Here is a 23,022-nt window from a genome sequence, read left to right as displayed (position 1 = left end):
AGCATTGCTGTCCACACGTCCATCAGAGTGTTTCTTTGGACTTCATGGTGTTGCTGCTCCCAGTATTCTCTGAGACAACCTCTGAGGCCGTCACAGAGCAGCTGTATTTGTACTGACATTACATTATACACAGGTGCACTCTATTTAGTCATTAGCACTCATCAGGCAATGTCTATGGGCAACTGACTGCACTCAGACCAAAGGGGGCTGAATAATAATGCACATAACAATTCTCTTCACTCTGCTGACAAGAGATTCAACCCCCACTATGAGCACCTTCTAAAGAGCACCATTGAGAGTATCCTCACCAACTGCATCACTGTGTGGTATGACTCCTGCACTGGGTCCTGCAGGAAAAATATGACAACAGGTAGTGAGAGCAGTGGAGAGGACTACAGGGTCCTCTCTTGCCTCCCTCCCCAGGAGATCTACTGCGCCTGCCTCATTCGAAAGGTCCTCTTCATTACAGGTGACTCCACTCATCTCTTCAACAGCGTCTTCAGTTTGCTGCCATCAGGAAGGATACTGAAGAGACGGGGCGATCGTGGCTCAAGAGTTGGGAGTTCGCCTTGTAATCGGAAGGTTGCCGGTTCGAGCCCCGGCTTGGACAGTCTCGGTCGTTGTGTCCTTGGGCAAGACACTTCACCCGTTGCCTACTGGTGGTAGTCAGAGGGCCCGGTGGCGCCAGTGTCCGGCAGCCTCGCCTCTGTCAGTGCGCCCCAGGGTGGCTGTGGCTACAATGTAGCTTGCCATCACCAGTGTGTGAATGTGTGTGTGAATGGGTGGATGACAGGTTGTGTAAAGCGCTTTGGGGTCCTTAGGGACTAGAAAGTGCTATACAAATACAGGCCATTTACCTTTTGACCTTTACATTTTCGTTAATATCTTTAAAACAGAAGCAGCACAAACAAGAATTTTAGCAACACAAACCAGCACAAACGTAGCACAGTTGATTGACACCAGTTTTGTTTGATTTAATTAATGTGGGGGGGCTGGTTGACCTCTGGGGACCTCTAGAAATTTTCTCGAATATCTTTAAAATGATAGCAGCACAAACAAAAATTTTTGCAGCACAAACGTAGCATAAACATTTGATACCACTTTTGTTGGATTTGAAGAAGGTGGGGGGGCACAGTTCATGTCAGTCGCGGGAAAAACCAGCAAAAGAACTCGAGCAGCCGGGCTACGTAAAAGGTGTAGGGGGGCGTGTTTGCGGTCACGTCCAGCGGGTGTGTGGGCGGGAGCGTTACACAGTCGCTCCACCTCAAGTCACTACTGCGCAGACTCTGGCTCCAAATTTGCAAGATGGCAGCCTCCACAAGCGGGATATTTTGTCTTCATTTTTGCACAATGGGAGGAGGCGGTGTCACGTCGTCCATCTTTTCTATAGTCAATGATTTACTCCAATAATAACCCCGTCACGGCGAAACATGAAGCACAATCTAACTGGAGAACCGGGGACCCTCTCCCCCGACGTGTTTTTCTCCCTAATTCAAAGCTTTCTTTTAATGAAATCTTTAACATTTCTCAACAAAAACACATGAACGTGTCACTGATAATTCAACAATAAAATCGCTTCATGTTGTGGCCATCACACAGTGTTTTCCAAATTGATTCACGATCTGAAAGTGCGCAGATTTAACGTATATAAACCTTGGTTGGGTTTATTATTTTATTTCACACGTAAAACACATTTATAGTTTTATCCACCATTCCTGTTAGTTTTGGCTGCGCTCGGTTCCAACCAATCAGACTGTCCTGAATTCGTATTTGAGGTGAGAGACAAACGACTGGAGGTCCATTGTGCGTCAAAACAATGATTTTATTAAAGCACATATATGTGGGAAGCCGAGCACGATCACTCAAACAGCACCGATCTTCCCAGAACAATAAATGGGGTGTCATATACAGTGGGGCAAAAAAGTATTTAGTCAGCCACTGATTGTGCAAGTTCCCCCACTTTAAACGATGACAGAGGTCAGTAATTTGCACCAGAGGTACACTTCAACTGTGAGAGACAGAATGTGAAAAAAAAATCCATGAATCCACATGGTAGGATTTATAAAGAATTTATTGGTAAATCAGGGTGGAAAATAAGTATTTGGTCAATAACAAAAATACAACTCAATACTTTGTAACATAACCTTTGTTGGAGGTCAAACGTTTACTATAGGTCTTTACCAGGTTTGCACACACAGTAGCTGGTATTTTGGCCCATTCCTCCATGCAGATCTTCTCGAGAGCAGTGATGTTTTGGGGCTGTCACCGAGCAACACGGACTTTCAACTCCACAGATTTTCAATGGGGTTGAGGTCTGGAGACTGGCTAGGCCACTCCAGGACTTTCAAATGCTTCTTACGGAGCCACTCCTTTGTTGCCCGGGCGGTGTGCTTTGGATCATTGTCATGTTGGAAGACCCAGCCTCGTTTCATCTTCAAAGTTCTCACTGATGGAAAGAGGTTTTGGCTCAAAATCTCACGATACATGGCCCCATTCATTCTGTCCTTAACACGGATCAGTCGTCCTGTCCCCTTGGCAGAAAAACAGCCCCATAGCATGATGTTTGCACCCCCATGCTTCACAGTAGGTATGGTGTTCTTGGGATGCAACTCAGTATTCGTCTTCCTCCAAACACGACGAGTTGAGTTTATACCAAAAAGTTCTACTTTGGTTTCATCTGACCACATGACATTCTCCCAATCCTCTGCTGTATCATCCATGTGCTCTCTGGCAAACTTCAGACGGGCCTGGACATGCACTGGCTTCAGCAGCGGAACACGTCTGGCACTGCGGGATTTGATTCCCTGCCGTTGTAGTGTGTTACTGATGGTGACCTTTGTTACTTTGGTCCCAGCTCTCTGCAGGTCATTCACCAGGTCCCCCCGTGTGGTTCTGGGATCTTTGCTCACCGTTCTCATGATCATTTTGACCCCACGGGATGAGATCTTGCGTGGAGCCCCAGATCGAGGGAGATTATCAGTGGTCTTGTATGTCTTCCATTTTCTGATGATTGCTCCCACAGTTGATTTTTTCACACCAAGCTGCTTGCCTATTGTAGATTCACTCTTCCCAGTCTGGTGCAGGTCTACAATACTTTTCCTGGTGTCCTTCGAAAGCTCTTTGGTCTTGGCCATGGCGGAGTTTGGAGTCTGACCGTTTGAGGCTGTGGACAGGTGTCTTTTATACAGATGATGAGTTCAAACAGGTGCCATTCATACAGGTAACGAGTGGGGGACAGAAAAGCTTCTTACAGAAGACGTTACAGGTCTGTGAGGGCAAGAGACTTTCCTTGTTTGAGGTGACCAAATACTTATTTTCCACCCTAATTTACGAATAAATTCTTTACAAATCCTACCATGTGGATTCATGGATTTTTTTTTCACATTCTGTCTCTCACAGTTGAAGTGTACCTCTGGTGCAAATTACTGACCTCTGTCATCATTTTAAGTGGGGGAACTTGCACAATCGGTGGCTGACTAAATACTTTTTTGCCCCACTGTATATAACATAGTTGATGACGAACATTATGCGTCAAAGCAGATAAATAACATGCATCCATTCCAGTAATTCCATGTTCCATATTCTAAAAAAGAACAGTTCCTTCCTCTGTTCCTCGCCACCGCCAGATGCTTTCTGTTATTTCACTTACTGCACTTCAGAACAGAACATGAGCATGCCGTTACAAGTCTTTATACTGTGCATGTGTGCAGGCAGACTATGTGTCTTGACCTCAGTGCATGACCTCACTCGACAAACAAAGACATTTTAGAAGTATACTTCCTGACTCTGTTTGAGTCATCTGTTACCAGGCAAACTCCAATGCAGCAGGCTGCTGAACACACACAGGCCGTTATTCTATTCCTATATAATATGTGGTGAATTGTAAGCATGTATGCAATCCTGTCGTGGCTCCAGGTCACCTTAACTTCCTGTTGATCGGCCAGACGTCGCGCTGACCGAAGCTTCAGACCATTAATTAACTTGACCGAGCTTCAACTCTTTAATTAGCACAAAAATGCAATATGTGTATAACATGATTACAGTTGCACCTGCAATGAAAGATTGTTATGTAATTATGCTCACACCTGAAATACAGACTTTAATGTAACATCAACAGTTTCAATAAATGCTCTGACGAAATGATAATGATAAATGATAAGTGATGCAACAGTAATAATAATGGTTATGAATAGTAACAGTAAAATAATATTCTAATCTCGACAAGACCAATTTAGGCTAACAGCGCACTAATCGCATAACTGCATACCCATAATCCTCAACCGCCGTTGCTATGGAAATGAAGACAATCAGCAGCTTGACGCTACCTGTTATTCCTGTATTTGTTCTAAAGTAATAACCAGCGATAATTATCATCATAATACGAAAATAAACTGGCCCAGTGTTTAATGGTGTCATTACAAATTGGTCATTTTATTTTTTTTTAATTATCATTTATTTATTTTCTATTTTTTTTTTACAAATTGCAATATTTATCTGCAGCGCGCCTTTGTCAACAGATTTTAAGCAAGGCGAGTGGATAGCTTTTACTGCAGTGCATCTTGGGAGTCGTAGTAGATGTATGTTTCAACTCACGGTCCTGCTGCCAAGTGGTTTCTCGACACGAGGCAGATCCTAGCTAAGTAAGTTGTGATAAACTGTTGGTAATTTGCATGTTCACTGAAAATATTAATCATCTGATATCAAACTTGAAATGTTTTCACAGAGCAGTCTGTGTACCAAGAGAACTTCTGCAAAAGTTTATTTAATGTTTCCTTTTGTAATGTATTCTCCTGTGTAAGTCACTTGCTTGGCCCACCGTTAGTACTGCTCTATTTTAGCAGTGCATCTTTTCTGTAATTAATTCAGTATTTTTAACCCTATTCTCGCAATTTACTCAATATTTATGACTGTAATCTCCATCCATCCATCTTCATCTGCTTTATCCGAGGCCGGGTCGCGGGGGCAGCAGCCTAAGCAAAGAGGCCCAGACCTCCCTCTCCCCAGCCACCTCCTCCAGCTTATCCGGGGGAATACCAAGGCGTTCCCAGGCCAGCCGAGAGATATAATCTCTCCAGCGTGTCCTGGGTCTGCCCCGGGGCCTCCTCCCGGTGGGACATGCCTGGAACACCTCACCCAGGAGGCGCCCAGGGGGCATCCTTGTCAGATGCCCGAACCACCTCAGCTGGCTCCTTTCGATGTGGAGCAGCAGCTGCTCTACTCTGAGCCCCTCCCGGATGGCCGAACTTCTCACCCTATCTCTAAGGGAGAGGCCAGCCACCCTTCGGAGGAAGCTCATTTCTGCCGCTTGTATCCGCGATCTCGTTCTTTCGGTCACTACCCACAGCTCGTGGCCATAGGTGAGGGTAGGGACGTAGATCGACCGGTAAATTGAGAGCTTCGCTTTTACACTCAGCTCCCTCTACACCACGACGGACCGGTGCAGCGTCCGCATTCCTGCAGCTGCAGCCCCAATCCGTCTGTCGATCTCCGGCTCCCTTGTAATCTCTTAATTGATTTTTTTTTCTAAATATGGTGTAATACTGCTTATTATTATATTATTTATTTCTTTGGTCACAAATTATTTTTGTAATCATTTCACCAAAACAGACCTGAAATAATCCCTACATGTTCCATTTTCATTTGCAGAAATGACAAAGCCACAAACCAAACCATGCCCTTCCTGTCAGTCTGCAAACACCTGCAACAGGAAGACATGCAGTGGATGCCTGTGCAGCCTGAACGTAAAGGAGGGATTGGAAAAAACCCAGAACAGTTTAAAAACAGCAACTGGGCTGCCTCTGTTAAAAACCACAGAAATACGAGCAGGGTGGTTAATTCAGCCCAGTTGTCAGTAAGTTTAAAAGTTCTGATCTAATAAGTGGTTGGTCTGCTAGACAATTCTTTATTAATCACAGTTGTCAATGTTTTCTTGTATATCATGAAGTAAGAAACTAACAAGACATGTATATACACATAAAATATTAATTTATAAAAGAGCATAAATAAAAAAGTTATTCACATCAGAATAACATCATCACACTAAAGACATCAAACTAGAAAAAACTTCAACTATTTTAATTTAAGCGACTTTTGATTTTTAATTTAATCAGCTATTAACTGAGAGACAAAACATTTCAAGATGGATTTGATCATACATTTACAGGTTTGGTCGCCATAAATACTTTTTAACTATCTACAACAATAAAACAACAAAGATGTGAAACTTAAAGGTTTGTTATACGTCCGTTTGCTTAAATGAAAGACTGGCTGCATGTTTTTCTATGGGCTAGCCCTGGTCTACCAGCCAATTCTGTTTCTTGGACAGTTGGACCGTAAGGGCCGTATAGTAGGGGACGTGATCACTCACATCGAACCAGCGGAAGGTGCTGCACGTGACATCCTCATGAAGATGAGGAAGCTTTATGAACACCTTCTGAGAAGTAAGATATGCTTTGTCCATTATCTGTAACCAGGTGTCCTTATCAGGTAGCCTATCCTAGCTGTCTTTGGGTGATACTCATGGTACACCCTAGATAAGTAGGCAGATCATCACGAGGTACATAGAGACAAACAAGATGGTGAAGACGAGGATAGTTCAGAGTCACCAGCTATTCTATTCAACTCTACTCTATTCTGTTCTATTCTATTCAACTCTACTCTATTCTGTTCTGTTCTATTCAACTCTATTCTATTTTATTCTATTCAACTCTACTCTATTCTATTCAACTCAACTCTACTCTATTCTATTCTATTCAACTCTACTCTATTGTGTTCTATTCTATTCTATTATTCAGCCAAGGTTTAGACCAGTAACCTTCTTGCTGTGAGGTGACAGCTGCCCTACATGTCCTGTGACTAACATGAAAATAGTGTTATATATGCCTTATTACCTCCCCATGTGGTGTTCACATCACCAAAGCTAGCCATCGTGAACCTCTGCTGTTACCTGACTTAACAATTTTGTATATATGTGTGTTTGTGTGTATTATGGTCTTTCACACTCATGTTTATACAAATGTAATTGCACAAATCTTCTCGAACACCACACCTGATAATTCTCTTTGAGACTTTCTAGTATAATAAGTACATATGTAAACATGATACCAATATGAACACAAAGACTCTTATACACTTATATACTTCTTAAGAGGTCACCTGATTACCTCCCTAAGGTCGTTAGCACCACCACTGTACAAAACTCTTAAGTCACAGTACTAGGTTGAAGTGTCAAATGTTGTGCACTACAAATTCAGGAAAGTAGTGTCATCAGAGGATAAAAGTCATTAGCTCTCTGGATTTATAGTCACACTCATTAATTTATTAATGTACAATGTAGAAAAGCACTACAGATGTCACACTACCCCCGAGGGCACTTGTACTGAATGATTTGGGTCAGTGAGGGTGTGAGATGACTTACTTGATGCCAATATTTACAAGTTGTAACTTTAGTAAAAACCTAACTGAAAACATGCAAATCACTACTTATTATGTGTTTATGTGTGCTGTACGTTTTCAACCCCTTTTAATGAATATTTAGTATTTAAAATTTTGCAGAATTACAAGTTTCACCTCCTGCTAAAAGTTCTCCACCAGCAGCTGGACCATCCTCTGCTGACAGTGTGGATGCTGGACCAGTCCCAGACCCAGAGGCTCTAAACCAGGAATTTATTCTTCATTTAGAGCCTGAACCAACATCTTCCTCTGTCAGCCTCCTGCATCCTCCTCTTCATCTCTGCTTCCTCCTGCATCCTCCTCTTAATCTCTGCTTCCTCCTGCATCCTCCTCTTCATCTCTGCTTCCTCCTGCATCCTCCTCTTCATCTCTGCTTCCTCCTGCATCCTCCTCTTCATCTCTGCTTCCTCCTCCATCCTCCTCTTCATCTCTGCTTCCTCCTGCATCCTCCTCTTCATCTCTGCTTCCTCCTGCATCCTCCACTTCATCTCTGCTTCCTCCTGCATCCTCCTCTTCATCTCTGCTTCCTCCTGCATCTTCCTCTTCATCTCTGCTTCCTCCTGCATCCCCCTCTTCATCTCTGCTTCCTCCTGCATCCTCCTCTTTATCTCTTCTTCCTCCTGCATCCTCCTCTTCATCTCTGCATCCTCCTGCATCTTCCTCTCCATCTCCACTTCCTGCATCTCCCTCGATTTCTACGGCGTACTCCTCGGATGTCCCAACCAAAAAAAGGAAAAGGAAAGGTTAGACGTTATGTTATTGTAAATGTACAAAACACATGACAGGTTCGTTAAGTTTGATAAGATTTCTTTTTTCATTTTGTTTCATTCTTTCATTTTCTCCAGTTTTACAGACCTCATGTAAATATTTCCTTTGTTATTTTTCAGAATGCTGAAAACACCGTACACAGAAGATTTTCAAATATGAAGAGATAGTAGACAGGAGAGTTGTAAATGTAAGTAATTTAGCCTGCTGCTGTGCAGATTTGTTTGCGTCTTTGGACTTCCCGGATTTGAACTGTGCCTGACTGACTATCCATAAGCTTTTGTATTTGATGAATCTTCACTAATTCAGCCACTGAGTCTGGATTTCGCTCCAAATAGGACATTAAATAGGAACATACCACCTGATACGACCTGGTCGTGCTGCCTTCCTGATGTTTACGTTCTCTAAAGTCCTCCTGACATCATGCTCAGAAGGAGTGATTGATGTGGAGGTGCTCCTTCCCATTCAGTAACATCTGCTTCAGTTAGTTTTGCTTGTGAGCCACAATGTAAGCAGTGTTGCTTTGCTGACATGCACTCGATGCTGGCAGTACAAGCATTGTAGTAGTTCTTATGTTTTTGTAAACTAATTGTATAATATATTGAGCGATTCAATAGTACACAAATGTTTGTAGGCTCCTTTTTGTATGCAACTTGCATGTCTTTCTTAATTGTTTGTTTATATCATGTTTTTCAGGAAAAAGAAGAAGTTAAAGTCAAGTGGAAGCCCTGCTCAACATGGTATGTAGTAACAACTTTGTTGGACGGGAACAGACCTTCATATTGTTGATAAATAGTTATCACCTCAATGTGAACTCATGTATTTGGACTAAAGTAAATTGGGAGCTTTTAGCTGTCAAGCTGCTCTTCTGTGAGGAGCTTGATAGCTGTCCACCTCCAAAGTCCATTATGAGTTTTGGAGGTGAACATGGTCAACACTTTTAAGAGTTGGCATAAGACTTTACTTCTTTATAGAGCTTATAGTTAGGGCTGGTTCAGCTCAGCCCTTAGTTATGCTGTCATAGGACCAGACTGCTGGGGGTTAGTGCCCCCCCCCCCCCCCCCTGTCTGTCTCTTTCAGGTTATGCAGGCTCAGTATTGGTTGAAGATGCAGTCACGTCTCCTTTTACTGAAAACTCTCCCCCTCTCCCTCACCACCATCTGTAAACACACGTCTCAGTAATGCAGTTCATGCATGTTACTAACTAAACTTCTTCCCTGGAGTTTCTGTGCTCTCTCATCCAGCAGGTTCTGAAGGATCGTGGCTGCTGCTGTGGTCCTGCTTGACGTCTGCTTCATATATTATTACTCTCTGACTTGATTTGATTCATTTATATTACAATGAAGGTGTATAAAGCATGACATGAATATAGAAGATATTTCATCCTAAATAATTGTCATATGTCACAACCTAAATTGTCCTATTTTGTGTGTGGTTGTCGTTGTTGTTTGTTGTGTTTTTCTCCTGACAGCGGCAAAGTGTGGGATGACACATGGGAACCTGCGCAGTTTTACACACAGTAAACCAGGCACCACAGGTGGCAGAGATCGCACAGTTCACAGTTTGTAGTTCAGCATAAAAGTTCAAAATAAGATATTTACTGTACAATTCTAACCAGTGTCAGTCTCTGTTTCACTCTCTAACTGTGGCTTAAGTACATAAAACACTCATGAATCTGATCCATCAATAATATCTTCCCAGCACTCGATATCTCATAGTTTTACATATCAGCCAACATTATTGTCTACATGCTCATAAATATAGAAGTGACTTGGCTATTATAACATATTGCAAGTTAAAGCAATACTGCACTGCACGTAAAGTAAGTAACATCTTGTATGAGGTGATTAGGGTCAGCAGTGCTGTGTATGGGAGCCTAAAGCAAAGCTAACTGCACCAGTACCAGCTTCACAACATGTTGTATATTATACGTTTCTACCTGTTTGTAATATGTCATCTGTCATGTTTAGATGCAGTGACAATTGCACATTTGGAGTCGTGGTCATATGTGGTTTTTATATACAGGGTATTATTTTTTTCTTTTAATTGTCATTTTTTTCTGTTATTCTTGTTTGTTTGCACATCATTATTGTGTGCATATTGCATATGTAACATTATTTTTTTTGTTAATATTATTATTAGATACCAAAGATACAATTTGATTAAGGGTTTTCCTGCCAAAATGTCAATAAAAATGCAATTACACGCGTAAACAATAGGATCAAAATACACTTTTAAAAAGTCTGTTGATCAAATACTGATTTTCAAAACATTCTAGAGGAAAATAGAGATAAACTAATCTGAATACTAACAGTGATCTTGGATGATGATGGAGCCTTGAATGGATTATTCTGTTTCAGTCAATAGGTTCATATCTATGACAATAGTTTGATAAGTTTAACAGGTTGGTTCAGGCCTGGCAATACAGCAAATATTCACAAACTTTTGTTTTTGAAGAATGTTGATCTTTTTTGGGATGAAGCTATCTGGCAACATGACACAGCCCTTTAACCTCATCTGTATGTCTATCATGTGGCTGTGGAACTGGGTTTTGGTTTGATGCATATGCAGGTTACAGCTGGGGAATGGCAGTATGTTGTGGATTGATTTGGCATGTTCAACCACTGTTACACCAAACTCTCTCACTTATAACATGATCAAGGCCTCTTACCCAGTGTCATGGATTCTCTGTAGTTTTGGGGACACAGGTCCAAAGTCTGAGGCAGTAAGTCAGATCAAAGAAGGCCATGATTCTAAAATGGGAGTTTACTCGTGTCATTGTGTATATCCAGGAATATGTGCCTGAGGATAGTTGTCATGAAATCAATATTAAATCAAAGTATTCCTTAATGACCACAGCTGGCATGAGTTCTCCAAAGCTGCCTGCTGTCTCAGGATCTGTCTCCAAAAAGGACCAGGGAGCGCTAACATGTTATGTTCTAGACTGATGAAGAAAATGCACATTAAACATAGTATAAACTTACTGAGTGAAGTAATGTGAAGAGGATGCCTTTAGCTGCTATTGGGTTGGTTCCTTGATCAGTGCAATACAGAATCATTCATCTGGTTTGATGTAATGTCCTTCAAACACGTCAAAATGAGGCTCTGTAGTCTGTGTGGCCTCCACATGCCTGTATGACCTCCCTACAACACCTGGGCATGCTCCTGATGAAGTCCATCTCCTGATGGATCTCCTCCCAGACTCCAGGACTAAAGCATCTGCCAACTCCTGGACAGTCTGTGGTGCAGTTGGTGGATGGAGCGAGACATGATGTCCCAGATGTCCTCAAATGGATTCAGGTCTGGGGAATGGGCGGGCCAGTCCACAGCATCAATGCCTTCGTCTTGCAGGAACTGCTGACACACTCCAGCCACATGAGGTCTAGCGCTGTCTTGCATTAGGAGGAACCCGGGGCCACCCGCACCAGCATATAGTCTCACAAGGGATCTGAGGATCTAATTTCAGCACCTAATGGCAGTCAGGCTACCTCTGCCGAGCACATGGAGGGCTGTGCGGTCCCCCAAAGAAATGCCACCCCACACCATTAGTGACCCACTGCCCAACCATCATGCTGGAGGATGTTTCAGGCAGCAGAAGGTTCTCCAATATGTCTCCAGACTCTGTCACAAGTACTTAGTGTGAACTTGCTTTCATCTGTGAAGAGCACAGGGCGCCAGTGGCAAAGTTGCCAATCTTGGTGTTCTCTGGCAAATGCCAAACATCCTGCACGATGTTAGGCTGTAAGCACAACCCCCACCTGTGGACGTCGAGCCCTCATACCACCCTCATGGAGTCAGTATCTGACCGTTTGAACAGACGTGCATATTTGTGGCCTGCTGGAGGTCATTTTGCATGGCTCTGGCCTTTCTTTCCTACCCCACAGTACCTTTCCTTATCTTTTGTTTCCTACTCTTTTACTTAGTCTTTGATCACGGTTGTCTTTCTAGATAATTAATGTCATTTTTTCTGGGGCGAGTCACTGGCTCGGGTGCATTCTGGGACTGTCAGTTCACCAGTGTGCTGGCATGCTTCTTAACAAACACACCACTACAGCAAACATCTCAGTTGTACTTGTTGATTTCTTCAACAAAACACTGAACAAAACATGTCCTTGTGAGTGTGCTGCCTGGTGCTTTTACAGTTTGTGGTAATTTGAGCAGCCCAGAAAGCATCCCATGAATTAAATGATGTTATTGTATCTGAACATGTGCACTAGTCATTAAATTAGATGGGAAAGAATGATTCAGGGTAAACAACTGCACCAAGGGAATTACATTTTTCTTCTCTACATGTAAAATGTCTGTAGATAAGCAATTTCTGAAACAGACATTATAAAAATCACATTAAACAGATGTGATGAACTTTTTATTCTAGCAAACATAACATCAATGATGACACAATCGTGGGCGAACGCGGCTCAAGAGTTGGGAGTTTGCCTTGTAATCGGAAGGTTGCCGGTTCGAGCCCCGGCTTGGACAGTCTTGGTCGTTGTGTCCTTGGGCAAGACACTTCACCCGTTGGCTACTGGTGGTGGTCAGAGGGCCCGGTGGCGCCAGTGTCCGGCAGCCTCGCCTCTGTCAGTGCGCCCCAGGGTGGCTGTGGCTACATTGTAGCTTGCCATCACCAGTGTGTGAATGTGTGTGTGAATGGGTGGATGACAGGTTGTGTAAAGCGCTTTGGGGTCCTTAGGGACTAGAAAAGCGCTATACAAATACAGGCCATTTACCATTTACAATCAGTCTTCATCAGAAGTGCTCAAATCACTCTCATCGTCTGGAACGTCCTCCTCCTCCTCCGAGTCCATTTCCAGGAGTGGTTGGTGGCTGAGGATTCTCTTGTACACGTCCTTTACTTTGAGCGTTTCAGCTTTCAGTTCACTTTGTTTTTAAACCAGGCTATGGAGTCCTTTCTGTGCATCCTCCGACATGCCAACAAGAGGGCTGTAAAAACAACAAAACTATTAAATATAAGTAAAACAAACAAACAAACAAACCTCACCTCATAAACACAAGGAATTAGGATCATGTAATTAAACTTTTTTTAAGGGAGAAGGCAGTGTTAGCTAGCAACCCAAATATAGGTAAAAGATCCAGTAAGACTTTAGCATCTGCTATTATTTTCAATCAATTCATCACCAAATGTATAAATAAATAAAAGATGTGCTTACAGTGTGAGGAGATTGTCCCCAACACCACAGATCGCATTCGCAACACTGTCCAGTGATGCTGCATCTCCCTGCAAAGGATCATCTCCTCCTCTCTCAGGCGCCTCACAGCCATCACCTTCTCAAAGACCTTTCTCTTTGTCCGGAGGTCAGCAGCAGCTACAGTTTAACAACATCAGATGGGAAAACATAGTAGCATATTATGATTCAAGAACAAAACATTCAACTGCTGCTCAGATACTGGGAGTTTGTTTAAAAAGGATATTTAGAAATCAAGAGCTTACGTTCACTTGTGCTCTGCCAGGGCCAAACGTCGGTCTGCATGAGGGCATCACTGGATACGATTTGCTTTGTTGGTTCATCGAGCTTGTTGTAGTCGTCAACAGCAGCCGCCAAGTGCTTCTTCTCATCTAAGATGACCTTGTGAATTCTGTGTCGCCTCTTGTTGCTATCTGTAAATAATCATAAAAAGGAACACCTTCACATAATGCATATATTTACATTTTAATCTACACTCATCAATTTGTTTGCTAGAACGAATCACATCCAGCTTAAACAAACCTGGATCTGATTTTATTCTGTTTACAAAGTAGCTGTACAAGCTGTACAAACTGAGCATCAAACGGTCCGTTTCAAAGAAACTGTGACACCATTTTGTCTGTAAAGACTTTGTGTTCGCACTCTGATGATGATGACAAGCTCCTCTACTCGTGCCTGCAACGCTCCAAGGCTGCCATTAGTTTGATCCGTTTCTAAGTGAGAGGAATATTAATCAGAACAAAGGATGAGTAACAGTCACCAAACTACAGTGGACTCTGTAATCACTGACTTGATGATATTCATTATAAGACATCTGGAGCCTTCATGTGCTGCATTATCATGAGATAACAAGTATGTTGGTGTTCAGGTTTATAAAACCAAATAGTACGACATCACTTCAACCCAGGTCCAATCCAATTTGATCAAACGCAACAACTCTGCCATCAATTCTGCTTTTACAAGGCTTATTTTTCATTGTTTGTTGACACTGTCAGAAAGATCTTAACTCTAAGTTCTTTAATGAGGCCATGGTGGGTCCTGTTGTTATACACGAGTGCATTATATTGAGACTCACCTTCAGCCCATTGCTGCACATCGGCCACCCATTGCTGCAGTGTGTCATCATCCACACCCAGCTCATTTCTGCTCGCATTCAGGCTCTCCACTTGTTCTCTAAGGATCCTTATGATCTAAGAATACATTAATAAATGTCATTCATATTGACATTTTTAGAGTACTGGTGTTTTCCCCCATTACCACACACATTAAAATGGGTGTTGAAAAAATGACCTTTAGATATCTCTGGCTCAAAGTGCGGCCCAGTTGTTCCACTTTCCTTTTGTTCCAGCCCAAAGCCAGGAGGCTCAGCATGTCTGTTCGCCCTGCATTCCAGTTAGTATACAAATAAGAATGAAAGAGCAGGAGACTGAGTGGAATCTCACACACAGACACACACCTGCTTTAGACATGTACTTCGTTGTGATGGCCGCCCTAGACAGGAAACTGTTTACTTGTTCCACCTCTTCTCCAACTGTAGAACCGGCCCCATCCTGAAACGCACCTCCCCATTTGATCTATAGAAAGGAGGTCACAATACATGACTGCTGAATTCATTCAACCTTATAACAAAATGTCTTAAACGTATCCAAGACTACAAGCTGCAGTATACCTCGCACATCCAAGTGTGAGCTACTCAAAATGAAGTACACATTAAGATAAAGTCAAGTAAATAGTATTACGACAACACCAAGAGAAAAACAAAATAAATATCCACCCATCCAAATATGTATCCACACACACACGTATGAGTATATGGTTATGGCGTTAACGTCATTTTAACAAGATTAACGCTGACAGCACTGATATATATGTGTATCTTACATCATTTGTGTGTCTCTGGATGTATTTCACAAACTCAGCAACTTCCTCATCTTTCTCAATGAAGACACCTTCAAAGTTCCCCTGCTCTGAAGTGCTGAACGAACACAGTGACAGTTGTTTGAAATGAAACATCAAAATACAATTTTTGTACAAATCCATATTTGATTTATGTCCACAATGCATAACGTACCTTGCATTTGATTGAAAGCGATAAAGCTTGCGGTTTCCATCAACTGACACGGCGAGCATGTCTGGAGTGCAGGCAGGGCAGCTAAAGCATGGCTCCTTGCACATCCTGTCCACCTCACACTTTACAGCACTCCACTCCAAGAAACTTTTACTGTAGGCATCAGCTGATATTCGGCCAGTCTTTTAAGTAGAGGACAAACAACAGAATATTCACGGACAGTCATCATAAACATTGATTTGCACAATTTCCTTGAACTTGACAAATTTAGAAACTCACCCTTCCAAAATGGGCTGTTCTTTCATCCAGCACTTTGACAAAGGCCTTAAGTGACATCCCTGCTGCAGCTTCTTAATGTCATAGAAAGACTGAAAGACATCCATTGGAAACAGGGTGCAGAAATTTAAGGTGCCAGGCCAATATCCACCACCCTGGAAGTCCTTAACTGAGGGGGACCACATTAGGTCACAGCTGGTGCAGCTCACCACTGGCAGTGCAAGGTTATAACAGCCTTTAGGAAGGATAAGGAGAAATCCAGTCATGGCTCAACAAAGACATTCATTTGTTTCATGTTGTGAAGATTTCATGTTGTTTTCAAAGCGGTCTGGTAAATCCAAATGACCTTTGACAGGTGCCCACATATACTGCGGGCCGAGGGTAATTCAAAACAATGTAGCAATGTACAATTTGCACTAAAACCTGCAAACACATCTATTGTGTATGTACTGTGTGACAAAAGAGCAACTTACCATTTATGGTTACAAGAGCCACAATTGCACCGGGTGAAAACTCAACGTTACCTGCTCGGCAGTCACACACAGTCTGGCCTTTGCACAGGCACCAGCTGAACTAACATTAAAACACACAATATATATAAAAAGAATTGGAAATTAAATGATACACAATAAATATAATAATATACAATACAATACAATAATACAATAATACAATAATATACAATAACAGCACACACTCATAGTACATAGCAAGAAATGCATAGGACTTAAAAATAATATTGGCTTGTGAAACTCTGATGAAGGCTGCAAAAACCCTCCTGTTACTGCCTCTCTGCTGTGCAGGGCAAAGCGTGTGTGAACTGCAATATCACAGTCAGCACAAAGGAATGGAAGAGACAGGCAGTCCAGACACCTCACAACTACTTGTTTGCCACACTGACACACACGGTGTGACTGTGGATCCAGAGTAGCTAACATATTGTCTATAAGACAAGGCCTGGCCTCTTTCCACTTTTGCAAGGACACCATATTTCTGATCGCCCAGTGAGTAGGAGCTGACTCAGACGACGTCTCACAAGTCATGGCTGCGTCCTCTTCTCCTTCCTCCAACCACTGAAGGAGCTCCTGACGAAGCACCTCAGTTCCACACACTAACAGAAAAAAAATAAAGAAACTCTTCCACAAAGTGAAAAACACTCTGGGCAGTATGTTTCTTAGGACTGCACAAAAGCCCTGCATAACTCAACTATAACAACAAATATGAAAGCAAACTTTAAAAAAGGAATCACAACATATAAAAGAAGGTAAAGTACCTTTTGTTGGGTTGACACTGGCAACATAACTAGGTTCTTCACGTGGACATTGATGCTGATCTGCAGACACTGGGGGGAAAAAAGAGATCGAAGAATATTTACTTACTGAAATTCTTTGGTGAAAACAAGTTGTGAGATAAAATCAATGGTTGTGAGAACACTGACCACATGGCAACTAGTACTTCGACTGGATGATGGTCTTTGAGGAATAAAATCTCCCTGTCTGTCAAGTTTTTTCCAGCGCACTGGTCTTGGCTGAGGTTCACTCTGTGCATCATTCTACGCAATTAACAAGAAGAAATGCAACACCTAAAATACAGTCCATGATTAAAGCGTGTTGAGGGCGGCATCACAGGCATGGGCAGAAAAAACCCAAAACAAAACGTTCATGCTGAGCTACAGCTGTAAAAGCTGCTGGTCATAATATCAGTTTGGATATGTGGTGAGAGGGAAACATGAAGATGAAACCAGGAGACGTCCTTACTGAATCATCAGAGCTGAACCAACACGTTCTCACTCCCAACTCGTCAAACGTGTGACGCATGGTCAGGCTCCCTCTGCTGCACTTATGGACGCGCAGGGTACCCCTCTCGCGTCGGGAATTGACGTGAAGGGTCCTCCGATTGAAGAGATTGCTGCGGAAGTGCCTGTTGTCGGTATATTTAGACATTTTCCAAATCACATTGTAGTGACGTATACAGAACACAATAAATTATATAATGTAAACAACTACGACTGATGTTCGTCTGCACTGCACAGAGGAAATCAGCTGACCGAGGTTTGTCCAGTGACGTGTTATGAAATGTATATTTGTTTTATGCTTACAGATGTGTTTTTCTTGACAGAGGCTCTGCAGAGGTTAGACAAAGAAAACATGTGCTTTACATTTTACTGTGATTTATTGAGATATTTGTTGCCTGATGTTCAGCAGGAATGGAGAAACAGAATCAAAGGGAGATGTTTTTGATGTTTTTGTAATGATGTAAGTAAATCTTCAATATTATTTATTTGCTTGGTTATATTAGGAGTGTTTCTGAGTGAGGGGGGAGGAGTCATCATCCAGGTAAAGTGACGTGGATCAGTGGATACACTTGTCTCCCCTTTAAAGGAGACGATCCAAGTCATCCTTAAATGTTAGTGCTTTCAAATACACAAACATTTTTAAAGGACAAAAATGAACATCCAACTTTGACTGTAACACAAAATAAATCTTTGCATGTGTGTTTTCAAACTCTCAGATGGGCAGCATATCAGTCTTGGACTGTCTAACCTGCAGCACTGAATGACCACCACACATGAGCATGTTCCTGCAACATTCAGCATCTGATCCTTCATCTGTGTGCTGCTGCTTTTGGTAAGTAGAGTTACCCAACTCCAGTAACTCTAAACACATGCCATCCATTTCTAACGGCCTGGTTACTTCCTGTTAGTTACTTTAGAAACCATGTGGTCACCTGACCTAACACTGTTTCTTTTTCTTCCCCTTAATGTTCAAGTGTCACATGTCAAACAGCTGGAGAGGAAACTACACCAGTGTACTGGGATGTTTCAGCAACACGTGCCAGATGCTGTTCCTTCATGGTGACATCACCAGAGACAGCCCCGCCCACCTCAGGACCTCACCATTGATCATGATGATTATAATGATGACAGCGAGCGGAACTAAGACTGTAAAAATCCACGACCAGAATTTTTCTTTCTAAAGATTAATGAATACTGAGAGCCTCTTTCTGTGTTTTGTCTGTTTTGGGGTTGTTGTTTTTTTACCTCATTTGTTACTAACAAAGTTCACAAACTCACACAGTTCACATTCTGTATGTTTCCATCTTTACCAGCCACACTCTAACTGCATTTAAGAAAATAATCCTTAGAAATCGTCGTTTTTCTCTTTTGTAATTGATGATAATTCAGTGAATATACTGCGCTGCTTCCTTTTATTGCGTCACAAATTGCTTTAAGTTTTTCAGTGTCCAGTTATTTTTTACTGCTGTTTGAATTCTCTGAATGTTTGACCTTGTAGACTGTTTGATGGACTGCTTGTCTTCCTGTTTGTTACCGCCGCCTGTTTTTTAATAAAGATTTGGATTTCTGACTTCAACACAGCCTCTGCATGTCCTCCCTTTGTGTCCTCTTCCTCTGTGAATGTGTTGCATGTGTCACAGATTCATTTTATTAACAGCTTTCCCACAGTGAGTTGCATCAGCATTCATTCACAGCACATTGCAGAAGGATTCAGATTAATACAGTGATCTTACAGTCAGAATGATCCTGACAGAGTGCCACTGTAAATTATCTTTCATCAGGTAAATTTTAATGTTCAGTATTTCAAAGCAGGAGTTATGAATAATCATACTGGCATTAGGACTAATAATATGTACTTACAAAGTCAAAGTTTTTTAATTATGCTAGAATATTGGAAGACAATCAACTTTTAGTGTTTTCCGCATATTAATTATTCTGAAATAGAGACGGTGACCCCAACTGTACACTACCAGACACACTGGACCCACTACAGTTCGCTTACCGTCCAAATTGTTCCACAGACGATGCCATCTCTCATCTCCTCCACACATCACTCACTCACTTGGACACTAGAAGGGGGAATTATGTTAAAATGCTCTTCATAGACTACAGCTCTGCATTTAACACCATAATTCCCTCCACACTCACCACCAAGCTGGAGCATCTGGGACTCAGCTCATCTATGTGTCAGTGGATCTCCAACTTCCTAACTGGCAGACCACAGGCAGTAAGGATGGGCGGACATGTCTCAGCCTCCACCACTCTCAGCACTGGAGCCCCCCAGGGGTGTGTTCTGAGCCCCCTGCTGTACTCTTTGTACACATATGACTGTGTGGCCACTACCAGCTCCACCACCATCATCAAGTTTGCTGACGACACCGTCGTGGTGGGCCTGATCTCTGATAACAACGAGACGGCCTACCTGAAGGAGATTAGGAATCTGGAGAACTGGTGCCAGAGGAACAACCTCCTTCTAAACGTCAGTAAGACAAAGGAGCTGATAGTGGACTTCAGCACTAAGCAGGAGAGGAACTACCAGACCCCCGTCATCAACGAGTGCCCAGTGGAGAGAGTGGACAGCTTCAAATACCTCGGAGTTCACATCACGCAGGACCTGTCATGGTCCTGTCACATCAACACCGTGGTGAAAAAGGCCCGACAGCGTCTCTACCACCTCAGACGCTTGAGAGACTTCCAACTGCCCTCCAAGGTGCTCAGGAACTTTTACTCGTGCACCATAGAGAGCATCCTGGCGGGAAACATCTTAACCTGGTTCGGGAACAGCACCATGCAGGACAGACGAGCTCTACAGAGGGTTGTGCGGTCAGCTGAGCGCACCATCCGCTCCGAGCTCCCTGACCTGCACTCAATCTACAGCAGGCGGTGCTGGACCAAGGCCAGGAAGATCGTGAAGGACCTCAGCCATCCCAACAACGGACTGTTCTCTCTGTTGAGGTCAGGAAAGCGATTCCGCTCCCTGAAGACCAACACAGAGAGACTGAGGAGGAGCTTCTTCCCGCAGGCGATACGGTCTCTCAATCACACCACCACACAGTACTGACCCACACATATAGTTCTTACACACACACTGAACATTCTGGACATTGTTTTCACTTCATCACTTAAATCACTTTAAGCATATTTGCACTGCAGAAGACATAATGTGGATTGCACAACACTGGACATTATATTCTTCATTTCCAGTTAATACTTGTACAGCTGCTGTTATTGTGTATATATTTATTTATATTTAGATTTCTTCATACATTCTTATATAGTTCTATATTGTGTATTTTGTTGTACAGTTATTTTATTTTCAACTTTAATTTATATATTTATCTTTATCTTATTCTTCCCAGTTAAATTTACCCTTCATTCTAATTTGTGTTGTACAGTTATTTCGTTTTTAACCTTAATTTATATTTTATTCCTTCCTAGTTAAATTTACCCTTTTTAATTTTTCATATTTATTTCCTATCTTATTCATAGCCTTTTCCTTTTTTGTTTTCTTTAGGTCACGAGCAGTTGTCCAAGCATTTCACTACATATCGTACTGTGTATGACTGTGTACGTGACAAATAAATTTGAATTTGAATTTGAAGCACTAAACAACTGACAATCTAACAGACATCATTGGCCTGAGCCGTCATGCACAGTGAGTCTGATCCTTTGCTGTGAGAGTCTGACAAGCATGTTTCTGGTCAGTTTGGAAGAAATAATATCACAATGTTGATCTTTCTTTCCAATATTCCTTCTCTTTTACAACATAAACTGTGATCAAAGCTACTTATGTTCACAGCATGTAATAATACTGACAGTCCAGGGCATTGTGGTCTGTTGAGCTAGGGTTAGGGTTAGCAATTCAGACATATGTAATCAATATTAAACGTCTCTGACGTGGGCCACTGTCCGCAGTGTTGGGAAATCCATACCAGGCTGGAACGAGTCAAGGTAGGTGAGCATCCACGAGAAGACACAGCAGATGCATCCTACTAATACTGACAGGACCAGGAGACTCCAGAAACCGAGCATCTTCTCTTCAGTGCCATCCTCGCCTGTCACCCTCTCTGCCCGCAGCTCTTTGAGTATGGGGTAGATAAGGGCGCAGAGAAACCCTTATTACTAATTTGTATTATAATTCAATTTTCATGAAATATTCATATTCAGTATTGGTCCTTTTATATTAATAACAACGTATCCACCCAGGCTCATGGTGGGCAGGGCTCTGTCCTCGGATGCTTGACTACAAGGTAATGTACACCTGACGAGGTATCCAGTCTGTCATAATTGTTTTCAATATTTGGTTCAAAAACATGAGTGACAACAAAAATCCAACTAGGATTCTTGCATATGATGAATGAAGTCGGTCTTTGACTGTATTGTCCAGCTGATCCATCAAACCCCCAGCAGGTGAACCTTATTCATAACATAACACGGCAACAATGTAAAAAAATGAAACAGCAACAGTCTAAATGTAAAGTGCATTCTAAACTCCTCTTCAATAAATTATATGCAAAGAGTCATTCAGGACTGTAAAACGTGAACTACAGAACCCAGAGTCTTCATCATTAAATCTCTGGTTGCTTCATTTTTCTATCCTATATCAGATACTTAAGGTTAGGTTAGGTAAACTTGCATTCTCATGGTGAGGCAAAGTGCTTTATGTGTGTGGGTGCGTGTCATGAACGGCTATAAAAGGCCTATAATTAAAGAACAAAGCGGGGTTTGAGTTCGAGTTGCGGCAGACGGTCACTACTTGTAAATGGAACGCAGCCTTCCTGCGGCGGACAGCTAATAACAGGAATTGGACGCGGTCCACCCGAGTCCACAGCAACCACCATAGCAACCGCCCAGCATGACCTTAAAAACATATTCTGTCTTCATAACTATCAAAAACGTGAAATGATTTGCAAAGTGTGAAAGTGTTACAGCTGCAGAGAGCTATGGCGGTATCTATGGAAGCTGTTTACATAGCTAATAATATACGATGTAACCATGGAGACAGTCAGTCACGTGAGCTAGCGGTGCATGTTTACTACAGTGAATAAGGTGATTGGGTCAACACGCTGCAGAGGGTAAAGACATTACTTCAATATTGTTTTATATTGATATATATTTGCCTTCTGTTGACCATCAATTTCAATTTCAATTTCAGCAGACAGATGCACACTGTCTAAATATGAACACATTCAAAAACTCATGTCTCAGAAATAAGCACAGCTGTTCATGTTTGTCATCAGAGTTTTATTTGTAAGAAAATTATGAACTTCATATTGTGTATCAAATAAAAGAACATTTCACAACTCTGAGTCAACAGAAACAGGTAACAGAAATGTCTCTAATGTAGACATGTACAGTGTAGTGTAAGCATTAAAAGATCATAAAGGAAACACTAACATTTATGTGAAACTAATTGTAATAAAAAAAATGAACAGGTGGTTTATAGATGTAAAAGAAAGAAT

General features: G+C 42.1%; 3 protein-coding genes and 1 long non-coding RNA gene across 4 annotated transcripts in view; 2 read left to right on the top strand and 2 right to left on the bottom strand.

Annotated features, from left to right (window-relative positions):
* Positions 1-23,022, top strand: part of LOC147336528 (NACHT, LRR and PYD domains-containing protein 12-like) — a 272,065-nt gene that overhangs the window by 122,880 nt on the left and 126,163 nt on the right. The window lies entirely within an intron of this gene.
* Positions 12,986-15,389, bottom strand: LOC147336536 (uncharacterized). The gene is made up of 7 exons (XM_086285481.1): positions 14,878-15,389; positions 14,712-14,803; positions 14,497-14,611; positions 14,033-14,134; positions 13,667-13,834; positions 13,382-13,541; positions 12,986-13,158 (listed from the first exon to the last, which is right to left on the bottom strand). The coding sequence occupies exons 1-7, from the start codon at positions 14,888-14,890 to the stop codon at positions 13,104-13,106; spliced, it is 705 nt and encodes a 234-aa protein (XP_086141607.1). The 5' UTR covers positions 14,891-15,389; the 3' UTR covers positions 12,986-13,103.
* Positions 14,929-17,708, bottom strand: LOC147336535 (uncharacterized). The gene is made up of 9 exons (XM_086265278.1): positions 17,646-17,708; positions 17,200-17,317; positions 17,039-17,107; positions 16,633-16,876; positions 16,493-16,561; positions 16,290-16,338; positions 15,493-15,671; positions 15,337-15,396; positions 14,929-14,995 (listed from the first exon to the last, which is right to left on the bottom strand). Exons 1-9 carry the CDS (start codon positions 17,706-17,708, stop codon positions 14,929-14,931), a joined length of 918 nt encoding a protein of 305 aa, XP_086121404.1.
* On the top strand, positions 17,777-18,719 carry LOC147336534 (uncharacterized). Its single transcript, XR_015128294.1, has 4 exons — positions 17,777-17,816; positions 18,064-18,171; positions 18,277-18,392; positions 18,535-18,719. It is a non-coding gene; the product is annotated as an uncharacterized LOC147336534 (long non-coding RNA).

This window comes from Aulonocara sp. 'chitande type north' Nkhata Bay, linkage group LG3 (assembly GCF_057382095.1).
Source record: "Aulonocara sp. 'chitande type north' Nkhata Bay isolate Kocher_YH1m ecotype deep benthic linkage group LG3, A_spYH_male_GT1.1, whole genome shotgun sequence".
Classification (NCBI taxonomy): Eukaryota; Metazoa; Chordata; class Actinopteri; order Cichliformes; family Cichlidae; genus Aulonocara; species Aulonocara sp. 'chitande type north' Nkhata Bay.
Note: the sequence above shows the minus strand (reverse complement) of the source record. Positions and strands in the feature narration are given on the sequence as shown.

Excerpts from the sequence above, each read along its gene's own strand:
- LOC147336536 (XM_086285481.1), bottom strand. Across the intron at positions 14,135-14,496 it reads TGTGCAGCAATGGGCTGAAG|AAACGGATCAAACTAATGGC; the intron begins GTGAGTCTCAAT and ends CCTCTCACTTAG. Across the intron at positions 13,542-13,666 it reads CTGGCAGAGCACAAGTGAAC|CTGCTGCTGACCTCCGGACA; the intron begins GTAAGCTCTTGA and ends GTTAAACTGTAG.
- LOC147336535 (XM_086265278.1), bottom strand. The coding sequence starts at position 17,708 with ATGTCTAAATATACCGACAACAGGCACTTCCGCAGCAATCTCTTCAAT. Across the intron at positions 15,672-16,289 it reads TGTGTGTGACTGCCGAGCAG|ACTGGCCGAATATCAGCTGA; the intron begins GTAACGTTGAGT and ends TCTACTTAAAAG. Across the intron at positions 14,996-15,336 it reads AAAGATGAGGAAGTTGCTGA|ATCAAATGGGGAGGTGCGTT; the intron begins GTTTGTGAAATA and ends TCCTTTCTATAG.